This window comes from Myripristis murdjan, chromosome 8 (assembly GCF_902150065.1).
Source record: "Myripristis murdjan chromosome 8, fMyrMur1.1, whole genome shotgun sequence".
In the NCBI taxonomy this organism is placed as follows: Eukaryota; Metazoa; Chordata; class Actinopteri; order Holocentriformes; family Holocentridae; genus Myripristis; species Myripristis murdjan.
Genome location: NC_043987.1, coordinates 5570277 through 5595653, shown reverse-complemented (window position 1 = coordinate 5595653; position 25377 = coordinate 5570277). Strand labels below are relative to the sequence as shown.

The 25377-nt window shown below is 40.3% G+C and overlaps 1 protein-coding gene across 1 annotated transcript; it reads left to right on the top strand.

Annotated features, from left to right (window-relative positions):
* The first annotated feature begins 2355 nt into the window (after positions 1 to 2355).
* gucy2ca (guanylate cyclase 2Ca) lies at positions 2356 to 24745 on the top strand. Its single transcript, XM_030057140.1, has 27 exons — positions 2356 to 2569; positions 7032 to 7144; positions 7924 to 7991; positions 8190 to 8414; positions 8721 to 8839; positions 9630 to 9726; positions 10264 to 10375; positions 10538 to 10670; positions 11449 to 11534; positions 11648 to 11765; positions 12807 to 12888; positions 13858 to 13951; positions 14922 to 14984; positions 15070 to 15141; positions 15870 to 15974; positions 17424 to 17510; positions 18787 to 18919; positions 18999 to 19136; positions 19301 to 19389; positions 19531 to 19622; positions 19784 to 19942; positions 20696 to 20888; positions 21554 to 21728; positions 22446 to 22544; positions 22637 to 22731; positions 22829 to 22905; positions 24553 to 24745. The coding sequence occupies exons 1-27, from the start codon at positions 2356 to 2358 to the stop codon at positions 24743 to 24745; spliced, it is 3231 nt and encodes a 1076-aa protein (XP_029913000.1).
* The last annotated feature ends 632 nt before the right edge of the window (positions 24746 to 25377 follow it).

Sequence of the window (25377 nt, the reverse complement as noted above, 5' to 3'; positions counted from 1 at the left end):
TCCTTCTTATTTTTTCTTTCCTCTTGTTTAGTCTTATTTGTCTTGTCTTTGTCTGTTCTTTTCTTTGACAAATCTGTGGGATTTAACCAAAGAAGCATTCCATAAAAGAAGCGTCTGTCGAATATTAATTTTCCTGAAAATGAAATGTGTGAAAAACAGCATTTCAGGTGCTGCTCCTCTGTTTTCTGTGCTGCCCTGTCAGGCCACACAGCAACACTTTATCATAACCATCATTAATAAATGCTAAATTGATTTGTTAATTTAAGCTTTAGTTAATACTTATGTAACAAACAATGCAATGCTTAATAACAATGTTTACTTATTATGTAGTAGAATACTTATTAACAGTTAATTGTTGCACACATTATAACATATATATATAATATATGCTAAATTAATTACATGTTAATGATTACCAAATGATTTGTAAACGTTTAAGAAACTGTTTGTAAAATATTACAAAAATTACATATGGTGCAGATATTTTACAACTCTTTATTAATGTTTAATTACTGGTTTGTAGACAGTCTATAAACATGATTTGGATGCTGTTTCTCCAGATGTTAAGAATAATTGGTAACTAGTTATAAATAATAATAATAATAATAATAATAATAATAATAATAATAGTCATAAATACTGGGTGGTGCATCTTTAAACATTATTGGGATGGCCTTTATAAGGTAGAATATTTTTAATTAAGCTGCTGAAGCTTTTATCTTCTAATGATCTGTGCTGACCTCAATCACCAGTTGAGGCTATAATCATTAACTAATTATTATTAGCAGTAGATAGAAACCAAATGATGTTTAGAGACTGTATAAACCAGTTATTATCCACTAACAACGTGTTGCAAATATCTGCTCCATGGGTCTATGTAATGTTTGTACATGTTTTACCCAACAATTTCTTAAAGGTTTACAAATCCTTTGACAGTCATTACCAAATTCTTAATATAGTGTATAAAATGTTATAATGTGTGCAATGATAAATTGTTAGTAAATCCTTTGTTTCTTTGTTAATTTCTTTGTTTGTTAACTGTAAAATAACTATTCACCTAAGTTTGATTAACCATCATTACAATTGTTGTTACTGTTTATTAATAATGGTTATGACAAAGTGTTAGTGACAACAGCTGAAGTCAAAGCTATTATAGCTTTGCTCTCATCAATAATGAAACATGGAGGAGAGACAATGTGTGAATGAGAACACAACACAGTCATTTTCCCCATTTCCCGCACTTCAAAATGTCAAAGGGTGACAACAGGATGAGCTGAAGAGTAATTTAGCGACTGTCTTGCATCCAAATGAATGAGAATACAAATTGAAGAATACATAAAAAAAAAAAGATCAGAATCAGAGTCAGAAATACTTTATTGATCCCTGAGAGGAAACTGGGTCAGCTGAAATATGCACCTTGCAAATTTGAGATTGATTCTATTCTATTCTACTCTATTTGTTTTGGGGTAGTGCTGCATGCTGATAAGAGCAGAAGCTGTGCATCACAAACTGAGCGCTCCGCCTGAAGCTTTTATAGACTTAATCAACCTGCTTGTATAACACACAAGATTTATCAGCTCCACACAAAGCTGTCACTTTTATGGCCTGCTGTGACCTTCGCCCCGTCAGCACGGAAGCCCCCCTCCCCCCCGTGCTCTGAACATGAAGTCTTCAGGCCACTCCAGAGTGTGTACAGCACATCGTATGAGCTCTATTGATTCCTTTGTCTCCATGAACGTTGCAGATTCCTTTCCAGCGGTGTCTCTGTGTCCAGTCTAATAGTCACAGCTACTGTCACTGACTGGTATTAGTTACATGTGAGGCCAGAACTCACGTTTTGACTGTATGAACCACTGGTGTGATTCAGATATGAGATCTAACATGCATTACACTGCATGTTTATAAACAGGAAGAGGGATGATCTCAGTGCATTTCTCACTAAAGAGTGTGGGAGTGCTTTCCGTCTGTCCCTCCCTCCCTCACCTGTCACTTCACAGTTGTTCATTAACGTGTGGAGGACAGGTAGAGCGAGCTGGAGGCACACTGATCTGACCAGCTTGGATGAAGTCTGCTCTCGTTGTGTTCACTTCACATCGTCTGTAATCAGGATCCAAAAGCTTCCCTCTCCTCTCCTGCTCTGGGTCGTGAGAAGCAACAGGCCCCTCTGCTCAGTCACTGCGGAGTGCTGCTCTCTTCTGGTTTTGTGGAAGTGTCTCACTGGAAATGATCTGTGCTGGTGGATGGCGCTGAACTCAGCGATGTGAGCGTGGCTACAGGTGTTTCTTGACATGTAGGAGTTGTGGTGAAACTTCTTGGGACTTCTGGGGAAAAAACAACTGAATCTGAGCAGTCACAATGTACAGCATCACACACGGTTTGCCTTACCTGGCAGTGCTGCTGGTGGCGGTGGTGGGCAACCAGATCCTGGATAAATGTTTGTCCTCCACACCCAACTACACCATGAACGTGGTGCTGCTGGAGGACGACACCTACGAGTGGAGTCTGCGCTACGTGCAGGCGGCCGTGCTGCGAGCCATCGAGATCGACAAGAAACGGAACAGCGCCTCAGGTAAAGAGTCAGGCTTTTCTAAGGGTTTCTTAAGTCAGCGGTCTTCAAAGTGGGGTGCGGGGACCCCCCGGCGGTCCTTGAGGGGCTTCCAGGCGGTCCTCACCAAAATGAGGAAAAGTTTAATTTCACTTTAATTGAATTCACCAGAAATTGTCACCACTCAGAATCATTTATTAATTTAATTTGAAATTGTGAAAAACATTTGATATTGTGGGAAAAAGGTGAATAGCACATTAGCAAAGAATTACTGGAACATTAGAAAAAATATGAATATATAATGTTTTATTTCTGTATTTATTCATTTTAAAATAAATAACAATTTAAAATGAATAAGAAGAATAAGAATAAAATGACCAAAACAGCCATACTCATGGTTTTTTTCTTGTGTTTAAATGCATGTAAAAGACTGTTCACAAGCATAATAATACAGAACTTAATTCTGAACACAAACCAAAATACGTGTTGATATAAGCGTCCCTACAGGGCAAAATCACTTTGGATGGGAGGGGGCAGCTGACCGAAAGTCAAACTGGGGCTCCACAACATGAAAAAGTTTGAAAAGCCCTGTCCTAAGTTGGGATGTGTGGCCTTTCTGGACAAAGGTGTCCTTGTCATGGTGTCTTCAGTCAAATATATTTCAGTTTGTAGGAAATATGGCAACTGGAAAAAAAAAAAAAAAAAAAAAAAAAAAAATCAGCCGCATGCTGCTTGTTGCCAGTTGATGTACAGCAGTTAGAAGCCTCTCAGTAAATGTTGCTGGAGTTGTTATGGTCGGCACTCAAGAGCCAAACTGTGCAGTACAGTTTTATCTTACAACTAATAAACAGCTGGCATAGATGAATGTTTTAGTGTTATGCTCTTTAGTCAAATGATGTTAACTTATCAAAGCATCAATTTCCTATTAATAAAGTCACACAGATCAATAAGGCAATAAATTGTTAGGGTTAGTTGTGTTTACTGTCAAAGATCTCAGCTGAAATGTTGCCTCTTCTGAATGGAAAATATAGAAGACTTGTCAGAAATCTGCCTTGAAAGGCTAAACCAACACACTAACAGACAGAATCTTGTATGTAGAAAAATGATTTTTCTGTACAAGTAAATTAGAATTTAAATGTTCACTTGACAAAGCACATCACTGCCCTTGATTAAAGGAAATATGCGAGTTTCCAGGAAATGTCCATGTTTCCAGGACAAGCTGAACTGCCCCGGAAACATGGCATGTTATCTCGCTCTCAAAAACTCTTTCAATTCTTCAGCTTAAGTAAGTAAGTAGGTAAGTAAGTAAGTAAGTAAGTAAGTATATAAATATATAAATCTAAAAGTTAGGAAACAGCAGTTTAAAGGTTAGATATCGTTTGTGCTCCGTTGGATCAGACACTTTGTTTCCTCAGGGTTTTTTACATAAAGTGAAAATGTAAATGAGTGTGATGAAGCTGTTTGAAGCGCTGGTACAGCTGAGTTGGGCTGTTTATTCTTTCGATTTCTATTTTTCACAAATGACCAGGGGTGAAAGTATCATACACATGTTACTGCAGATGAGTAGCTTTTTTTGTGTACCTGTATTTTTTAAAGTCTGTAATTTTACATTAAGTGAACTTTTGCTGCAGTATTGTGCTGAGCTACGTTTTAAATCCCACCCATTGCAGAGCACAAAGTTAGCAGGCTCTCGATAAATACGGAAACATATGGCAATTTGTGGATCGGTCAGCCAGCAGAGATGAGGAAAGTATTCTGGCTTCACATTGTTGGTGCACTTTTTTGTAATTTGGTCTCATCTAACAAACTTATTATTTCTTAAAAAGTATGGCAGTAACTCCTACTCTGAGTACATTTTATATGTACTGCTTTTTTCAGTAGTACCTCTTCTTCTGAACTAAAAGATCAGCAAAGTGACAATCCTTCTGCTTGAGCACTAGTCTCTAGTGCTGTTTCCACCTCTACAAATGTCCGCTCATTATTGTAACATCTTTCTGAAGAATTTGTGCAGCCATCCCCAAGCGTCAAAGCAGTCAGCGGCTGCTCTCTCTGCTGCCAGCGTGGGGGCAACTACAGACGCAGCTGGTGACTTAAACAAAGCACACAGGGGGGGTTTCTCTGTCCAGAGTCTCTCTCAACAGCTTTTACACACCAGCATGCCTCCCAGCCATTAGTGAAGCCCCAGCTGACTTAATATTTTTGACATGTCAAGTCCAGTTTTTGTCAGCTCTGCAATTATTAGATCCATCGATGTTTTTGCATCTCCACAATCGGCTGCAGCTATTGCCAGTTGATGCTCTGTTGCTTCAATCGATGCAGATACAAAGCAAATGACAAGACAATGTCCCTCGTCCCATCCACCCAGACGGTAACCATGATTTGCCCACTTTCTCCACAATGGCGTCCATCACAACATTACTCAACGTGCAGATCAGTTCATTCTACATTTCTGGGTTGGTTTATTGGCCAGCTCATAGTCTTTCATAGTCCCATCTGTCATATCCTCAAAATGATCAAGACTCCCTCTGACAGGTAATTGATTCCCTACCAGTTTCTACTGAGCTGGTCAGCACTGAGCAGCCTGGAAATCTCCCTGCCATGATCGATGCACCTTGCTTGCTCCTTCCACCTCAAAACACAAGTTTACCGTTTCTTTGAAGATGGTGACCCACCTGTCTATCTCAGCGGTGTGTTTCCAATCCACTGAGTCCACTGGGGCTCGTGCAGAGTTAGACACAAAACACGGACAACAGAATGGTATATCTTCCTTCACACTGTATTCCAGCCATTCACACGTCTGGTACGACAAGAACACAAAGGGCGACTCTTATTCTGAAACAGATGACCAGGGTCCCGCTGTAGAACTGTGTGTTTAGGTCTCTCACTTCCAAGATCATCTGGAGGATGAAGATGTGCTCCACTGATTTTACGTTAATGACGTTAATGTCAGCTTGGCCTTCTGCTGTGATTTCTTCCCCTCCTCCTCCCACAACAACCCGTCTTTTTCCCATTCCAGGCTGGATGTCTCTTTATTTTTGTCAGGTGAATTTGCTTTAAGTAATTTTCGTATCCATCATCACGTACATACATGCTAATGCTGCTTCCCAATGTTCTTTGAGAGGTGAGCTTAACCTTTAACCTCACATTTTTAATCTCACATCGAGATGTTATTGGTTGACAGTCTTCCTCTTAAAATAGGCTATCACAGTTAAATTATGCACCAAAACAGGTTTTATCTGCATAATCTCAATTGTAAGCAGTAAGCACAAATTCAAAACACACACTTATGTTTTTTTATTTTTTTTATTTTTTTTATTTTTTTTTTTAAACCTCTTAAGACCCGAGCTCTTGTTTGATATGCATGGCTTATTGGAGCCTGATAAATATAAAAACTAAGCATCGTCTTTTTACATGGTGTAGTTTTAGAGAAAAATGATGTCCAAATATGTGGACACTGGGTCTCAATTTCTTTAAAACACAATAAAGCCACCTTTGTGTAATAGAGTGCAAAAGTCTTTATTTTCACCCTGAACATTGCAGTTTTTGTCCTGACTGCTTTGTCTTGTGTTAATAACACATACAAACATATTTTTGAACATGTTTTGAATATTACAGTGCAAAAAACAAAATGAAGTAACAACATTTTTGCCCCCTTTGGACAGTCACAGCTACAGTAAGGCATCATTTGCTTGTAACAAAAAACAAGTAGTGGTAGGTAGTGTAAGGGTCCACATACGTGGCCAGACGGCCCCAGGTAAGCAGAATTAACTACTACAGTAATATAACCCAAAATGTGATGTCCACACATGTGTACGCCAGGTCCTAAGAGGTTAAATTAGAAAATGAATTTTGTCAGATGCAGGGTGCAACATGGTGTAGATGTGTGAGTACGGGTGGCTCACAGGTTCAACATGGCTTGCAGTCCAAAACCCTTGTCAAAATAAGAAATTAGACATGATGAGGCCAATACTGAGGAGTTATGACACAGGCCTGAGCTGTCAGTGCTAGTGACTCATTTCTACTACAAAAGCATAAAGGGAATGTAAGCTGCTAAGTGACTCAACATTATACATGACATCTTTCATTCCAAAATGCTGTGTCTTTTTTTGGAAATATAAATGATGTTTGTTGTTACATCAAGCAAAATACAAAAATACAGATGACTGTCTCCTGTAAAGGGTCAGGGTTCAGACGACTTCAAGTTACTAATAACCTAAATAATGTTCTATATTCATTCTAATAAATTTTGTCAGATGGTGGCTCATTTGACGCTGAACCTCTTGAGATCCTCTTGGTAAACAGCCATTAGTTGTCTTTCTGTGTACTCTGAACATAGAGTACATTTAATGTGGGACAAATCAAAGGCAAAAATTCAACTACAGCGCACAATAAAGTCAGTCTAATCTAATCGCAATAATTTAAAAAGATTAATGAGTTCAGTTTTGGTGTGTATTTAATAACTCTTATCTTCTTTCCATTGCCCAAGGTTTAAACTTCACTTTGACGGCTAATTTCTACGGGTTCAACACGGCGCTGTACAACCGGCAGGGCTGTGGCAGCAGCACCTGTGAGGGAGTGGCCATCATCAAACAGCTTCATGTGAGTGTGCGAGCGTATCGATCGCCAGGCCGGTGGAGTCCAGCCAAGCCACGACCAGTTAAAAATACAAGGTCATAGGCATTATTCGTTTAACTGAGGTGAACGCACACGTCTCTGAGTCGTGTGCAGTGCTAAAAAACACTTAAACTGATACAAGAAGCTCTTTGATGGCCAGAAATGCTTCAAGGACAATTTGTGCCTTTACTTAAATGGATGAGATGGAGAAACCACACTGCAAAAACGCAAAATCTTACCAAGATTATTTGTCTTATTTCAAGTCAAAAATGTCTTATTTCTAGTCAAAATATCTCATTACACTTAAAATAAGACATGATCACCTCAGAAGTAAATTGTTTTTAGACAATTTTCACTTGTTTCAAGTGAAAATTCACTTGAAACAAGTGAAAATTTGCTTGTTTCATTGGCAAAATTTGCCAGTGGAAAAAATGAAAATTCACTTGAAATAAGTGAAAATTAGCTAGAAACAAGACACAAATTTTGCCAATGAAACAAGCAAATTTTCATTTGAAACAAGAGACAATTGTCTATAAACAAGTTACTTCTGAGGTGATCATGTCTTATTTTAAGTTTAATGAGATATTTTGACTAGGAATAAGACATTTTTGACTTGAAATAAGACAAATAATCTTGTTAAGATTTTGAGTTTTTGCAGTGCAGAAGCAGAAATCAAGGCTTTGATAAATTAACATGAATGTAAGTCGATAGTAGGTGCTAACTCCCTCATGATGTCTAAATGACTGTTGCACCTTTTCTTGCAGGATCTTAAAGAGGTGGGATGCGTCATGCTGGGGCCTTCCTGCACATACGCCACCTTCCAGTTGGTGGAGTAAGTATGAATCACATGATGGCGTCACAGAGCTGCCAGTCTCAGCTGACTGATGTTATCGGTCGACCTGTGAGTTGACCAGTGGTGTGGTGATAGCTGATGAAGTGGGTACACTGTTAAGAAGATGTCAAGATCCCTAAAGATATGTTAAGATCTATAAAGATATATATTTAAATGGCTTTTTGTCATCTGCCTCAGTGAGGAAATCGGCCTGAAACTGAGCATTCCTGTCATCTCCGCCGGGAGCTTCGGTCTGTCATGCGACTACAAGGCCAAACTGACCCGCATCCTGCCTCCGGCCCGCAAGATTGCAGATTTTTTCATCCACTTCTTGAAAGAAAGATACATTTTTAAGCCAGCGTGGAATAAGGTTTATGTCCACAGGAAGTCCAACAACACTGAGACAACTGAGGACTGCTTCTGGTGAGAGAACGCAGGGCTCAGGGACTGTCACTCAAAAGCTCTCTGTTGCTTCTTCCTGATTTGATAATGTTAGAATTCACATTTTATTTTGACTGTATTCAGTTTATGTTCTGGGTTCACATTTGTACTTCACTTAGCAAAATGAAAAGTGCAGTAATCAAAATCAGTCACAAAGGAGGAGATGTGGATCCACAGGGTGCAAATATCTGAGCACCTGTGGAAGACACCCTGTGTTTAAAATAGGCTGCTGGACTCACATCCACTCATGCAGTCACTGAAGTTTCCTCCTCTGGCTTCTTGCTGCAGGTACATAAACGCGTTGGAGGCGCCGTCTTCCAGCTTTGCCTCATCGACCAACAGGACGATGCTGCGTGGGGAGGAAGAACTTTTTGGAGCCCTCATTTCTGACACCCGAGAAAGCAACAGTGGGTACCTTTTTATAATTTGACGAACAGCGTTTGTGCTCAGACCAGAACAGAAACTTCACTCAGACCGAATCTACTTTTAATCGTGATGTTAATGTTAAAGGGGCATTAACTGATCTATGATGTTTATCTGACAAGGAGTGCATAATCAGCTTTATTGACACAAAACTCAACTGAAATTGAATTTTTTAATTCAAAATCTGGAAAGTGAGACCCTGACAGTAAAAATCTTAGTCCCTGCACCTTTAAAGCACTATTTGTGATAAATTCCCCCATCATTAATATTTTACCAAAGTTGCTTTCTCCTTTTGTCTCCATTTCTCTGCCCTATTCAGTGGATTTCCTCTCTCTTTATAATCAGATCAGAATCAGAATCAGAATACTTTACTGATCCCCAGGGGGAAATTACTTTTCGTTACAATAACAACTCCCACTCAAAGTGTAAAGTAAAAAGAGCAAATAGTCAAGAAAAATAAAGAAAGGAATATAAATATAAATATATATAGAATAAAAAGAAAGAAAAAATATATGTACAAGTGCAAACATGGACAGGAGTTATTGCACAAAGCTAAAGATAAATAACGTTGAATGTAGCTTTTTTTTTATGAACCTAGTGACACAGATGAATTTGTGCCTGTTTCTTACCGTGTCAAGAAACGACTGGTTTCATCCTCAGACTTACAGGTGTAGGATCTACTGTAGTGTAAAAAAAAATAATCAAGATCTTGGAACAGAAGTTTGTAAAATTGTCTCTGTTTCAGTGACGTCAACCGATGTTGTTTTCTTTCAGTTTTCATCCTGTGCGGGACCATTAAGGACATTGATAGAATAAAGAAAACAGTAGACATCGACGAGGACATCGTGTTCATTCTCCTTGACATTTACAAGTACGCCTGGTCCTGATTTTCCTGATCTCTCTGTCCACTGTGTGTTGCTTTGAAGCTTCACCAGTCTCTAAGATGACATATCAAAAATACATTCATTTTATCTGCCAGTCCAGCTTTATCTGTTCTATGTATTTACCTATGAAAGTGTATGCCTCCCCCTTGTCTTATTTTTCTTGCTTTTTGTTGTAAAATTCAAGCTGTTCATTATTAAAGTAAGGCAAAGAAAAGAAAACCCAGATGCCAAAAAAGAGAAAGATGGGAGAAATTTTGGGAATGATCACAGTGTGGGAGGCGGGCTGGCCAGGAGAGCAGTGGGTGCCAAGTGCAAATACAGTCAGCAGTCTATTAGTTAAATGAGAAGAAGAAGAAGAGCATAATGAGATGAATATTACAATAAAATAAATGAATACGGTAATAATAATAATATGAATAAAAAGCTTAAATATGCTGCTATAATTTCAATGAATTTGTGCAGCAGGTTAACGGTGTGTAGGACTAAGGATGGTCAGAGTAATGTTTTTTTTTTTTTTTCTTTAGCCCTGAGTACTATGTCAACACAACATCCAGCACTTTGATGGAGGACGTCCTGGTGGTCACTCTGCCGCAGAGGAACTACGACTACGAGTCAGAGTTACCCTACAACGACACAGTGAGCCACGGTCAAACCATCCAAAACACACACACACACACACACACACACACACACACAGCAAGCCACCGCTGTCACTTTGGACTATTTCTCTGACTCTCTCTCCCTCCCTCTCTCTCTCTCTCTCTCTCTCTCTCTCTCCCTCTCTCTGTGTGTCCGCAGATAAACGACTATGTGGCCGGGTATCATGATGGGGCTCTGCTGTTTGGCCACGTGCTGAGGCAGAGGATGCTCAACCCAAACGCTACTTCTACGGCCCCTGAGGATAACCCATTTGGGAACGCCTCCTTTGATGGTGTGATCAGTGACATATTTTTTTTTTTCAAACTGTTGTAACTTTATTGTCACCAAAATAGTGCTGAAACCACCAGGGTTACTGACAAAACATTGGTGCTGAATTTATAGTTTGTTTGGGTTGAGGTACCTTGCTTGATTATGCTGTTGTTGGTCCTAACTGATTAACTGATTAAGTGATTATGCAAAAGTGATCGGCTTCATTTTTGGAATAAAGAGATGGATCTATGAACTTGTGCAGTATAGAGCGGTATAGAGAATGAGGTCATTTTGTGCTACATGGCAAACTAAATTTGATTTTATTTGGCTAGTTTGATTTTTAAGGTTGCGGGGCTTTCATGAATATCAAGCTGCTTCTTGTGTAGCTCGTACAGTTTTAGAGGTACAATGAGTTAGAAAACTGCATGTCCAGGTGAAGTGGGGCTGCAAACCTTTTTGCTCCCTGAAGTGCAACTTTGTGCACAACTGCAACATTTTTCTGATGCAACGGCTGAATTATTTTCAGTAGTGCTGGTATTACTTTTTACTCAGGTTTTACTCAAGTCAGTCCGCTTGGAGTGACCAACTGGTTGACATTTTGCCAAGTGAACTTGAATAAACTGAACATGATTTTGTCATATTATCTTCATCAAACCAGAGAAATGTAGGCCAACCAACCTATTTTTTACAATAAACATCCACGTTAAATTTTGATAATTTATGTGTTATTTAAAATTTCTTCTTACTTTTGTGTATGTGCCCGTGTGTGTGTGTGTGTGTGTGTGTGTGTGTGTGTGCAGGTATGGGAGGACATTATGAGCTCGATGAGCACGGGGACAGGGACGTCAACTTCTCTGTGATCTACACATCAAAGCTCAGTGGCAAGGTGAGACCACTCCCCATTTGGCCAACAACATAATCAAATTTTACACTAAACATTAACTTCTTGGCCGTCATTAAAACACTGAGTGTCTCTTTTCTCTGCCCCCCCCCTTCCAGTACGAAACCCTGTTTGTGTTTGACACGTCTCAGAACAAAACCACAGTGATCGAGTCAAACCCCGCCCTTCACTGGGAAGACGGGAAACTGCCAGAAGCCATACCATATAATCGCAATGGTAACACACACACGTATATCTATATATCTACACACTGATATACACTACGCTCCATATATATATGGGCCATTCCATGTCATTTCACCAAATTTTCAGGACATCCCACGCACTTGAGTCTCAAAAAATTCTGAAAAATTCATCAGTTAAAATTTTAGTTTGCTCGGATGGATACTTTGAAGAATGAAGAACTTGCATAAAGAAAAAATGTTTCATATCCGAAGAAAGAGCAAGCTTTGAACTTTAAATTAAAACAGAGATCAGATTTTTTAAGACATTCCCACATGCAGTTATGGGCCAGTGAAAATGTGACATGAAAACTTTTTTTGGATTTGGAGAAGCTGCCATCCAGAAACCGTCCATGTATGTATCTCAAAGCTCTGAAAAAATCAAGAAGCTGGGGCAAATGCAAAGTTGTTTTCTGAAGGCCCAAACATGGTCGACCACAAAGCCCGCATAATTTTTTTCCCATTTTTGAGGGGCTGGCATGCCTACCAGTTATGATGTGTGACAGATGTTTTTGTATATTCTGAGAGAGTAGGTGGAGGTGTATTATCGTACCAAATTTCATTTTCCTATGTGGTGTAGTTCCTGAGATACTGACACCTGAAAATGGAGGAAAAATAAGGACGTGCCAAAATCGACACATACTCCCCTCACTAAATTGACTGTATCTCAAAAAGAATCCATCCGAGCAAACTAAATTTTTACAGTGTGCCTATTGGATACATAAGGAACAACTGGTGAATTTTTCAAATTTTTTTGAGACCCAAGTGTGTGGGCCATTTGGTGAAATGACATGGAATGACCTATATATATATATATATATATATATAGTAGATAGTGTAGAGATAGTGAGTACTTAGAAGTTAATGTTGCGCTGCAGCCTAAAGACTGTAATGCCAGGTGACGCTGTGGACTTGCCAGTATTGCTACTGCAAGACAATGGGAATAGTATCTCTCTCTCTCTCTCTGTGTGTGTGTGTGTGTGTGTGTGTGTGTGTGTGTGTGTGTGTGTGTGTATGTGTGTGTGTGTGTTTCCAGGCCTGACCCTGCAGGACATCATTGTGATAGTTCTCAGCATCAGCGTGGTAGTGGTAACAGCCATCGCTCTCATCTTCTACAGGTAAACATATATGCAGAAACGTTTTAGGATTATTGTTATTTTTAAACTTCCTGTAGAATCTTAATGTCAATAAACTGTAACCACATGATTTCTGAGACATTAGTACGAGCTAAATATTGTGATTTAGGCTCTGAAATGAAGCAGGCCACTGATCTGCCACAGGTGATTTTAGGAGCGAGTCTAAAGAAGTGAACACAAAATTACTGAGGATGATTGCTGAAATTGGGTAGCAGATTTTTAATCCCCCTCATAAATGTATGCTACCATTTAGATAAGATGTAATGTAATTTTTTATCATTCTCAGTCAATTGCCTGTACGTTGTATTTCAGTGTCAGACAGAGCGTACAAATGATCTTGACCATGGTTAAATGTTTAAATGTTGGCAGTAATCATAGCATGGTATCACAACTCATTTGACAGTGACGTATGTAACATGTATGTTACATCCTACATCCTCCCACCAAGCAATTTACAGCCACCTTGTTGTTTTTTCCTGCTCTGAGCTTTTTAAACTCCTGTATCAGCTGAATAAGCGACTCCCCTCCCCTCCACTTCACTCCCTGGCCTCTTCAGCTTCATTCAAAACTTCTCTGAAATTCCTCATTCTGCAGATGAATGTACCTCTATTTCAGATCAGTCACTTCTTTCGCTGCAATCTGCACTGTGGTGACAGAAAAAGCTCATTCAAGGCAGCTTACCTTGTATCTGAAAGTCTGCAGCTACACCACGTTTTCGAATTGAATTGAAGTTCAGAAGCAAAATATTCCAAGTATTCCAACAGGAGCATTGTGAGAGTAAAACCTACCCCTCATTTCCATCCCAAAAACACATTTTTTCACCTTAACTTTCAGTTTTGTACAAGTGGTTCGGTTTTGGAGCTTGAAATGTCTCCATAGCGAACTCAGTATTCGTGCACAGCATCAGACGGGACCCCATGAATTTCCCTGTGTGTGTCTGTATAATGTCAGGCAGAACAGGAAGGAGCGGCAGATGCAGAAGAGGTGGTCGCACCTGAACCCAGACCTGATTGGACCGCTGGATGAGAGGGAGGTTTCTCTGAAGGTAAATGCCTTCATCAAACCAGACACATGCTGCTGAATTTAAACAAGGCTATTCTTATTAGATAAATGAGCAAATAAGTGTGTGGGTGATGATTTATCAAAACAGGTTTTCATTCATTATAATTGCTTTATTTCTTGCAATATTATACATTAGTCCTTTTCATTTCTACATGGAGATCATGGAGGCCACCACAGTGAGATTTATGTATTGCAGGCCTACACACTTTATGGAATTATTTTGAGAAATTCAGCATTTGTGATGCAAACTGCTGACTACAAGATAATGAGATGAGATGAGATAAAACTAGATGAGAACGTGACTTAAGACAAGATGAGACAAGATATGCTGGGGTGAGACATGAAGCATGAAAAGAGACAAAAAGAGATGAGATAAGACAAGACGAGGACATGGATGAGATGAGACAATGAAATAAGACGAGCTGAGATAAGATAAGATGAGAACGTGGACGGAGACCAGATGAGACGGGATATGACGAGATTCAAACGTGAGGTCAGGTGAGGTCGCATGATAGTAGACAGCACAACATGAGACGAGAGCGTGAAATTAGAAAATGAAGCGAAAACATGAAACGGGACCAGATGAGAGCGCGATATGGGATGAACGACAGCTTGAAACGTGACAAGTTGAGACCAGACAAAACAAGATGAAAACATGCAGAGAGCCAAGCGGGCGTGACATGAGGCCACCCGCAATGACTCAAGGTGGGCTGACATGAGGTAAGGTGAGGGTCGATGAGATAAAACAAGATAAGATAACATGTGATAAGATAAAATCAAGGCGGTAAGGTATCATCAAATGATAAAATTTGCCTCACATTTGAATAGGATGAGTTTATAATGTTTACTCGTGGCTTGGTGAGTTTTCTAATGCTGAAATGAGGAAGTGCTGTATTCAGTCATTATTATTACCATTTATTGTGTGTATGTGTGTGTGTGTGTGTGTGTAACAGATTGATGAGGATAAGAGGAAGGACAGCACATACCACATTCATCGGGGCCGCTATGACAAAAAGGTATCCCAGATCATTGCAACTTCACAGAGGAAGATTTGGTCACGAATTTGAGTTTAATTCATTTTCTTCCTCCAACGTCTGCCAGCCTGTGATCCTGAAAGAGCTGAAACACACGGATGGAAACTTCAGTGAGAACCAGAAGATTGAGCTCAACACCGTAAGTCTGTCATACCACCTCTGTTGCCTGCTGGCACGATCAGTTTGTGCACATACAAACAGAAAAAAAAACAAAAAAACAAAATGTGACACTTAGACATCGTGATGGTTCAGGGGACAAACACCAAGACCAGTGCGTGTGCGTTCCCATAACCCGTCATTCTGCGGGTCTGTAAACAAGGCGTATTTAATGAAGCCGCTTCCTCTTTTCCTTCCGTCAAAGTTCCTCTAAAAGTCCACTTTCCTCTCCTGTTTCATTGACGCAGGCCTTTTTACAGCCTCGCTTTGTGTGAGGCTGCAAGACACCTGACGCTCAGCCGTGACCACGTGCTTGCATATCGTAGCATTTAAAACAGCTGCGGATTTTGCTGGCGACGAGAGCCGTGTGTGGCTTTGTTAACACATTCAGGAATCCCTTATCTACCTGCCAATAAATGAGACTGAGGGCTTTGACTTACAGTGATAAAACTCATCGAGTGTGAGTGAAAGAGGAGGACACACGAGTTACCAGGAGAGCTTTCCATTCAAGCCTTATATAATGAAAGTGGCACATTTATTCAACATGTCCATGTTTCTGGTTTAGAATAACACACACTTGGCATTTGTTACTATAATCATGTTGTTGGATGTGTTGGAAATGACATCCTATTGTTGAGTGTTTGTCATACATCAACTCTTCATTTCATGTTCAACATTTCTTTAACCCTCCATTTCTCTTGCACCTCTCAGCTCCTGCGCATCGATTACTACAACCTGACCAAGTTCTACGGCACGGTGAAGTTTGAGTATGGCGTGTTCGGGGTGTTTGAGCTCTGTGAGAGGGGCTCCCTCAGGGTAAGAGCACGCACTCACACTTTGCACTTTCCCTTTACACTGCACATGAATTCCTGTTGCCTGCATCGTTGCTTTAAAACTTGTGTGCACTGACGACGCCAAAACACCAGACCAGTGGTTCCCAACCGGTCGTGATCACAGTGAGTCTCATGAGTGTGGCAGGTTAATCGGGGGATCAGTGTGGAGGCCTGAAAGCTCAACACACTGCAGCCTGAGAAAACTACATGCAAATACATGCAAACACAAGAAAATCACAAATTTCACCGAGTAAACCACCGATTTACTTGAAAGGCCTGGGTGAAATCACTGGAAGGCGTGTTGTTGCACATCTGTTGCACAAGTGAGACTCATTTTTTTTTTTTTTTTTTATCAAGACAGTCACTGCAGGAGACAATCATACATCCCTGAACTGAAAATGAGTCAAGACATGAAATCACAGGTGGGAGGCTGTAAGTCACGGTCAAAGTTAAGACGTAACTTTGACTGTGACTCGATTGTGAGCCATTCAGTTTTATTTTGCAAATGAGAAGTGCGGTAATCTGCAATGCTCTCAATCAAGACAAGTAGAAAAAGAGAGGGCTTACAAAAAGCCATTACAGAAAAAAAAAGAATTCAGCCCTCCAACTCTGCTTTTTTTTTCCCTCATCGGTTCTGCCCTTTCCATCTATAAAGCCAGGCTTGCTAAAACACTGCAGGAGGAAACAGTTCAAAATGAAAATGCAGTGTATTTGCACTTCTTGTTTTTCTTTTTTCCTCACGCTCTAGTGGTCCACTCTGAGTCGGCAGTAGAGAACTGCTGTTCCAGACATCAGATATCTTTAAACCCACTCAGAAGACCCACTTGTCTGATGTGACATGTCATTTTGCTTTTACCTTTTATTTTTGCTTCTATTTTTACCTCCCCGTCTTGCTGTCTGTTTCTTGTTTTTATTAATTTCCCCTTTTGTTTTTTCATTTATGTATTCAATTGCATTTTTATGTTTTTTTTTTTTTTTTTTTTTTTTTTTAAATCTCTAATATACAGCAGTTTTCTTTGGAGCCCAAGCAATGAGAAGAAAATCATTTTTTTTTTAATCCACATTTTTATGAATTTGTAGCGATGAAATATAACTCGCTCCCGTTAACTTGTTTCCATGTTTTTAGTTCATTTGTGGCCACAAATGTTGCTGGACTCTTCCTTTCTCCCGGGATCAGACTGTGACTGCTTCTTCCCACTCTGGGACAAACATTATCATGTGGCTTTTATGACGGAGACCAGTGAACTAGTTTTCCACACACTCACACACTGTATTTATTGTCCATTTGATAAGCTGTTGACACACAGTTTTCAGGACACTGGTTATGCGTGGAGAGGGCCACGATGGAGGCTATTAACTGCATGCATGAACGCACGTAATCACACCATACAGAACTCTCGAATGTCTTTATCTCTATTTGTTTTATTTACAGCACGTTCTTAATGATAGGATCTCGTATCCTGATGAAACTTTCATGGACATGGAATTCAAGATATCAGTCATGTATGACATTGCAAAGGTATTTACACATCTTTTGTTTTATTACCAAACTTTTTTTTTCTGGGAGTGTCTTGTTGTCAGGTCATCACGCTGATTTAAAAGCATTAAGGGTGTAGATCAGTAGGTTCCTAGGATTTAGGCAGCTTACAGTTTTTTTCAATCGTTTTACCTCCTCTGTCAACTCAGAAACGCTGGTATCAAAACAATTAATCCATAGGCCTAATGAGAGGCGCTCTTCCCAAAATAACACATTTTGTTTGCAAAAGGCTCTTACCATGACAAAACATTTCAAACATGCAGCAAAAGCACATTTTGTCACCGCCCAATACAACTTACAGTCAGGTGAGTAAATCCAGCCACTCACTCACTTCATCCTCAACACCAAAATGCAACACACCCTTTTCAGTCTGAGCAGGGTCAACCTTACTTTTTCCTGTGTGTATTGCAGTCATTTTTTTTTTTTTTTTTTGACAATTTACAGTTACATATTATAAAGCAAGTAGCAAAAGCCAATATTTCCCTCAAACAACTCAACTTCTGCCCAAATGAGTAGATTCCTTCAATCAGCTCTACTGTACTGTAACACAGCTGACAGCAGAATACAAAATACAGCTATCAGTTTGTGTGCTAAACATTCAAATGTGAACTTACAATAAAGAATTGCATCCAAACTCAGAAAGACTTTGAGGTGAAATTTTACTGTATTGATGGCAAAAACTGAAATACTGTAATTCACATACAGTATTTCACAGAAAACCTCAAAGGAGTTGAAAAAAAAAAAAAATACAGAATACAATTTATAGGCCCCTTTTTTGTAGGTGCATACTGATTGATTAGTGAATGGTGATTGGTGGAAAGGGCAGTGATGCAGGTGCACTAGTGATTTCACAGTGATGCAGCTCATTTCTATCGGCTGTGAGCAGATGCTTTGCTTTTGACTACCACAGTGAAGTCAATGGAGTCAGGGCCATGTAAATGACACATGTGAGAAGTGTTATGCAAAAGAGTGTGAAAAATGTGTGAATCCAATGAAAAGGTATGAACACATTTGCAAAAGAAAACTTCTGCTGTGGTTTGGAGGTGAAGATGACAACAAAGTGGATCCCAGTTTCATTATACTGAAAAAAATGATTGAAAAAAACTGTAACTTCCTTTGCCAAGAGGGTTTGTCGGCATAGCAAACAATAGTGCATACCCATCTCTCTGGACTCAAAAGGCAAAAACATATTTTTCCATTTGCAGAGGACACTTTGACGTGCTGTTCACTGCTGCTTCCTGCCATGTATCTCCAACAGGGCATGTCGTATCTCCACTCCAGTAACATTGAGGCCCACGGTCGCCTCAAGTCCACCAACTGTCTGGTCGACAACCGCATGGTGGTGAAGATCACCGACTTTGGCTGCCACACCATCCTCAGCCCAGGCAGAGGTCAGACATCACATTTCAACTAATGCTTCACCTGAGAGCATGAGGGGCAGACGCTCAACTGTGTTTCCTCTCCTGTCAGATGTGTGGACGGCCCCGGAGCATCTCCGTAAAGATGGCTTTTCTCAAAAAGGCGATGTCTACAGCTACAGCATCATCGCCCATGAGATTGTCCTGAGGCAGGCGCCCTTTTATACCAAGTCCTGCTCGAACCGTTCAGGTAGGCCTGGCCAGCTCAGCGCACCATCACACGCTCAGCAGCCCTCCACACAGAGGCTCTGAGCGGCTGCCCACTCATTACCTCTGATATCCAACACGTGGAACTGGCATATTTTGGCAGTTTTTCTACTTTTATTTGATTTATTTTAAAATCCTTTGCCCCAGAGAAGATATACAGAGTGCAGTATCCCAGCGGGATGAGCGTCTTCAGACCTGATCTCAACTTTGACAGCGCATCAGACACTGAGGTAGAGGTAAGGCCAAAACCTGTTTTTAATTCAGAGTTTATGTTGCATGAAATAAAGCTTGATAACTGTAAAAAAACACACATTTTACTGGGTGTATGTGTGTGTGTGTGTGCATGTGCACCTGTGTGTATGTACATCTGCCTGCAGGTGTACACACTGATAAAGTCCTGCTGGGATGAAGATCCAGAGCGGAGGCCAGATTTTAAGAAGATAGAGGGAACTCTCGGAAAGATATTCAGGTGCGTCAACATTCTCCTCCATTCATTCCTATAAAAGGATTGATGATGTTGTATATTCATCTTTAACCCAGTCAGTGCCATTGAATCAAATAATTCAGTTATTCAAAGCCCTAAGAATCAATGAATTTGATTGCTTTATTTGTCTGTGTCCTTAAACTCAGCAACCTGCACAACCAGGCCAGCGAGACATACATGGACAATCTGATCCGTCGTCTGCAGATGTACTCCAGAAACCTGGAGCATCTGGTGGAGGAGAGAACCTCTCTGTACAAAGCTGAGAGGGACAGAGCCGATCAGCTCAACTTCATGTTACTGCCTGGGTGGGTGCTTATGTGAAGCCACAGACATCTTTAAAAGTTCAATACCCTCATTTTTTACTAGTAGGAACTGCTAGTTTTAATGTTTATCTTTTATTTTTCCCCTCTTTATCTTTCCCTTTTTCAGTTTCTGTTGAATATTCCCTCTTTTCGTTATTGTTTTTAGATGTTGTTATCTCTAGTTTTTGTTAATTTCAATTTTATTTATTGTTTTTTTTAATCTCTAACATGAAGCACATTGCATTTGATTGTACAATTTTGTTATTGCTACCGTTAAATTGATAGCTAAATACCCTGATGAGCTATTTATGGGAGAAATGGCAGATTGCCTTGATATTTAAGTTTAGATACAAAATCATTTTCATACTTTGGTGAAATTTTGGCAGAAACATAAAAAAATAAAAAGAGGGAGCATTGTACCATTGATCCTGAACATGTTTCATGAGGACACAGGAAGCAAACTGAAAGGGGATGAGAGGGATTTTGAACTGATTTTTTTTTTTTTAACCTGTCAACTATATAAAAAATTACATGAAAAAAAAAATAGGTCTTTCCTGTTCAAATCTGAAAGTTCTCTATCCTTCTGCTGCAATCTCCAAGCAAGGCCATATTTCCATATAAATTTCATATTCCCAAAGCATTTAAGACTGGGGTCCACAGCTATGATATTTTACATTATCAGCTGTCAGTTTGGGGGGAAAAACTGTCAAACCCAATTTTGTCTCCCTGATCTCCGTGTCCGCCGGCCCGCTGCAGGCCTGTGGTGCGTTCGCTGAAGGAGACGGGCCGAGTGAAGCCTGAGCTGTTTGAGGAGGTCACCATCTATTTCAGCGACATCGTGGGCTTCACCACCCTGTGCCACTACAGCACGCCCATGCAGGTGGTCAACATGCTCAACAGCATCTACAAGAACTTCGACAGCATCCTCGACCACCACGATGTCTATAAGGTGCTCAGTTTGACAGACTCGGCTTCAGTCAGCAGCTGCAGGACGAAGGCGCAGCTGAGGGAGGCGTTTAGGTTTGCAGGGCCTGTAGATTTCTAAATTTTAATTCTAAGCTGTTGTTTTGTTCCTGTGGGATCGAGTCAATTTGGAATTAGAGCTGCAAATAACAATTATTTTCATTATCGATTAATCTGTCAAGCATTTTCTTGATTGATTGATTATCTTGGTTCATAAAATGTCAGAAAATGGTAAAAAAAAAAAATGTTGATCATAATTTCCGACAGCCCAAGGTGACATCCTCGAATGTCTTGTTTTGTCCCAACCAACAGTCGACAACCCAAAATATATTTAGTTTACAGACACAGTTGACTAAAGAAACCAGAAAATATTCACATTTAAGAAAATGGAATCAGACAATTTGGAAATTTTGCTCTTATAAAGGACTAAGAATGATTAATCGACTATCAAAGTAGCCAGATAATTTAATAGTTGACAACTAATCGATCATTCAACTAATCCTTGCAGCTCTAGGTGGAATAGATGTTTATTAGATGGGATAGTACTGAAGTAGGGTTAGGGTTAGGGTTAAACATGAGCTAAAATGGTTAAAACTAAAAATATTAGTCATCTTGGTGACATTTTTCTACAACCGTCTGTGTGTCCCTCAGGTTGAGACAATAGGAGATGCGTACATGGTTGCGTCAGGGTTGCCCAAACGGAACGGGAACTGGCATGCGGTTGACATCGCCCACATGGCCCTGGATATCTTGGCGTTTGTAGGGACGTTCCAGCTGCAGCACCTGCCGGGCATCCCTCTGTGGATCCGCATCGGGGTGCACTCAGGTAATAAAAATCCAGCATCTTCATTTCAGCAAAAAAAAAAAAAAAGGTGCACACTGTGGGCTTTCACTTTTTTCAGGTCAAGCAATTCTTCAAACGTGTCTGGAAACACAGGGGAATTTTGCCAACATTGGCCAAATAATGTTTTGACAGTGTATTATCACCTTAACACCACAGAAAAGCACTATTATAAAGCAAGATTATTTGTCTTATTTCAAGTCAAAAATGTCTTATTCCTAGTCAAAATATCTCATTACACTTAAAATAAGACATGATCACATCAGAAGTAACTTGTTTTTAGACAATTGTCTCTCGTTTCAAGTGAAAATTTGCTTGAAACAAGTGAAAATTTGCTTGTTTCATTGAAAAAATTTGTTTCTTGTTTCAAGCTAATTTTTACTTATTTCAAGTGAATTTTCACTTTTTCCACTGGCAAATTTTGCCAATGAAACAAGCAAATTTTCACTTATTTCAAGTGAATTTTCACTTGAAACAAGTGAAAATTGTCTAAAAACAAGTTACTTCTGAGGTGATCATGTCTTATTTTAAGTGTAATGAGATATTTTGACTTGAAATAAGACAAATAATCTTGGTAAGATTTTGCATTTTTGCAGTGCAGTGCTTCAAATTAACTTACAACGTCACCAGAAAATCAAAATCACCACACTTGGAGATACATGATCGTATCAGTTAACGTTATGAGTGCTTGTTGGCTTGTAGGGCCATGTGCAGCCGGAGTGGTGGGGAACAAGATGCCTCGCTACTGTCTGTTCGGAGACACGGTCAACACGGCGTCGCGCATGGAGTCCACAGGCCTGCGTAAGAGACAGCACACACACTTCCATGTCATGCACTCACACCAGAGCTGCGGGCTGAGAGTCTCACAGTCCTTTCCCGTGTCATCTGTCCAGCACTGAGAATTCACGTCAGCCAGTCCACCATCGACATCCTGCAGAGGACAGACTGCAAGTTTGAGTATGAACAGAGAGGGGAGACCTACCTGAAGGTGAGCTCGTGTGAAAGTGGTGTCTGTTCTATTGTGTGCTGTATATAAATACATATCATATGCATATTCTGTGTGTGTGACTATACCTATACCACAGGGTAAAGGCAAAGAGATGACATACTGGTTAACAGGGGTGACGGGGACAGAGTACAACCTGCCAACACCACCGACAGCGTGAGTAAAAAACACGACAGACACATGGTATTTATCTCCCACAAAATGTGTTAGTATTACAACATGTTTTCTGTTTTGATATGAAGGCTTTATGAATGCTGGAGGGTGATTAAAAACAAAACCGGAACTGATTCAATAATATCATCTGTCTGTCGGTAGAGTCATATTGTGATGACACGATGATTTCGGGACATTGTGTTTGTGCGTTTGCGCGGCATCACGTGGAACGTCACCACTCGTTTCAATTGGCTGAACTGAGCGTGATTTCATTATTGATCACGATTTTGCATAAATGAGTCATATCATGATGCACCGTGTGTTGATACTGAAAAAAAAATACTGATTTCAAGCACCGCAGCAGCCCGACATGTACCCAAGCTGAAACAAAAAGCAGTTTCATTCCTGGGGTTTGTCGTGGTCATGGGTTTTGATCACATTAACAGAAATTCGAAAAGCTTGATCGCGCTACAGTGTTGTCGGGTTCGTGTCCAGCTTGCCGCCTTTGTCTCGTTACATCCCTCTTGTGTCCTTACGGAAGCCTCGGCAGGGGTGGGGGGGTCACATGACAGAAAAAAATATTCCCATATGCAAATTTACACACACAGAGTCACAAACCATACCTGAAGCTGTACCATTACATTCATAATCTGTTTCCTTGAGCTGTGAGTCAGTACCTACAGAATTTTAAGTCGTGTAACTTTGTGGACCGTGGCTGATGCGGGCCGTCCTGGTTGTGCACCACATATTACTGAGGCTAACTTCACAGTGGCCTGCGTTCAAATCCGGCCCCGGGACCCTTGGCTGCATGTCCTCCCCTCTCTCTGCCCCGTCTTTCCTGTCCTTCACTCTGCTTGTCTAATAAAGCAGAACTGAATCTTAAAAAAAAAAAAAAAAAAAAAAAAAAAACTGTGGATGATGCAACATCACTATCTTTGTCTGACAGAAAAAATTCATTTGAGCGTAAGGATTGTGAAGCCAGCAGTACAGTTTACAAATCTGAGGGATGCACTGCAAAAAGTCAAATCTTACCAAGATTATTTGTCTTATTTCAAGTAAAAATGTCTTATTTCTAGTCAAAATATCTCATTACACTTAAAATAAGACATGATCAGCTCAGAAATTACTTGTCTTTAGACAATTTTCACCTGTTTCAAGTGAAAATTTACTTGAAACAAGTGAAAATTAGCTTGAAACAAGAAACAAATTCTGCCAATGGAACAAGCAAATTTTTACTTGTTCACTTGTGTCACAAGTAAAAATTTGCTTGTTCACTTGTGTCACAAGTACAAATTTGCTTGTTCCATTGGCAGAATGTTTCTTGTTTCTAGCAAATTTTAACTTGTTTCAAGTAAATTTTCACTTGAAACAAGTGAAACTTGTCTAAAGACAAGTAATTTCTGAGCTGATCATGTCTTATTTTAAGTGTAATGAGATATTTTGACTAGAAATGAGACATTTTTACTTGAAATAAGACAAATAATCTTGGTAAGAGTTTGACTTTTTGCCGTGTGTGTAAATCCATGTACAGATGTGCACATAGATTTTTTCTACATGCTTCCATAGTTCACCCTGTTGAAAATGCTGAAAGAAAAGCAACTAATAATAATGACATTGATAGTAATAACAAATCCTGTGTTGCTCTGTTAGGGAGAACTTCCAGCGGCTGCAGCAGGACCTGGCGGAGAAGATCGTGTCCTGCCTGGAGAACTGCAGGGACGGCAGCGAGGGCCCCCTCCACAGGAAGAGCCTGTCCACCAAAGTGAGACGGAGGGAGACCAACAGCAGCCTGCCAGAGTACTTCCACCTGGCCGTCACTGACAGCCCCAGCACCTACCTGTGATCCTGCAGGAACGCTTTATGCACAGCATAGCAGCCGTCGTGGACGTTCCCCTTGGCCTGCGTCGCCGTCGCAGGGCTCTCTGCATTATTCATCCAGGGGTCGGGGGGAGGGGGCAGCAGTGGCGCAGCAGGCATTCAAATAGCGAGACTGTGATGACTACATCTGTATCTGACTCCTCTGTCCCTGCCTGTCCCACTTCTCTGCGTTTTCCCAGAAGTCTGCTCTTTTTACACTTCTCACCGCCCACTTCCCCATTTGCACCTGAGCGTGTTTCCCCTCGAGAGACACCGTCCTGAAGATTCATCCGTCTCCCTAACACGAGGTATTTCTTGCCGGATAAGCGTTGCATCATTCAGTGCAAAGGAAACAAAAATCCACCCTCGGATACTCGGTAAATTATCATCCAAATGCAATGTCACTGAGCTGTGATAAAAGCTTGTGATTTAATGATGATGTACCTACTTTGCTGCAACCTGCAACCTCATCCACTTCTAATTCAGTTGACTCTGAGGGACTGACACCAAAACCTGACCTGCACTGTTGCTGTTTTAGGTAGATTAGAGGTTTTCGGCTCTGACACTCCCCTGCAGCTGTGCTGGGAATATTTTGACGTGACATGTCATCGTCTATAT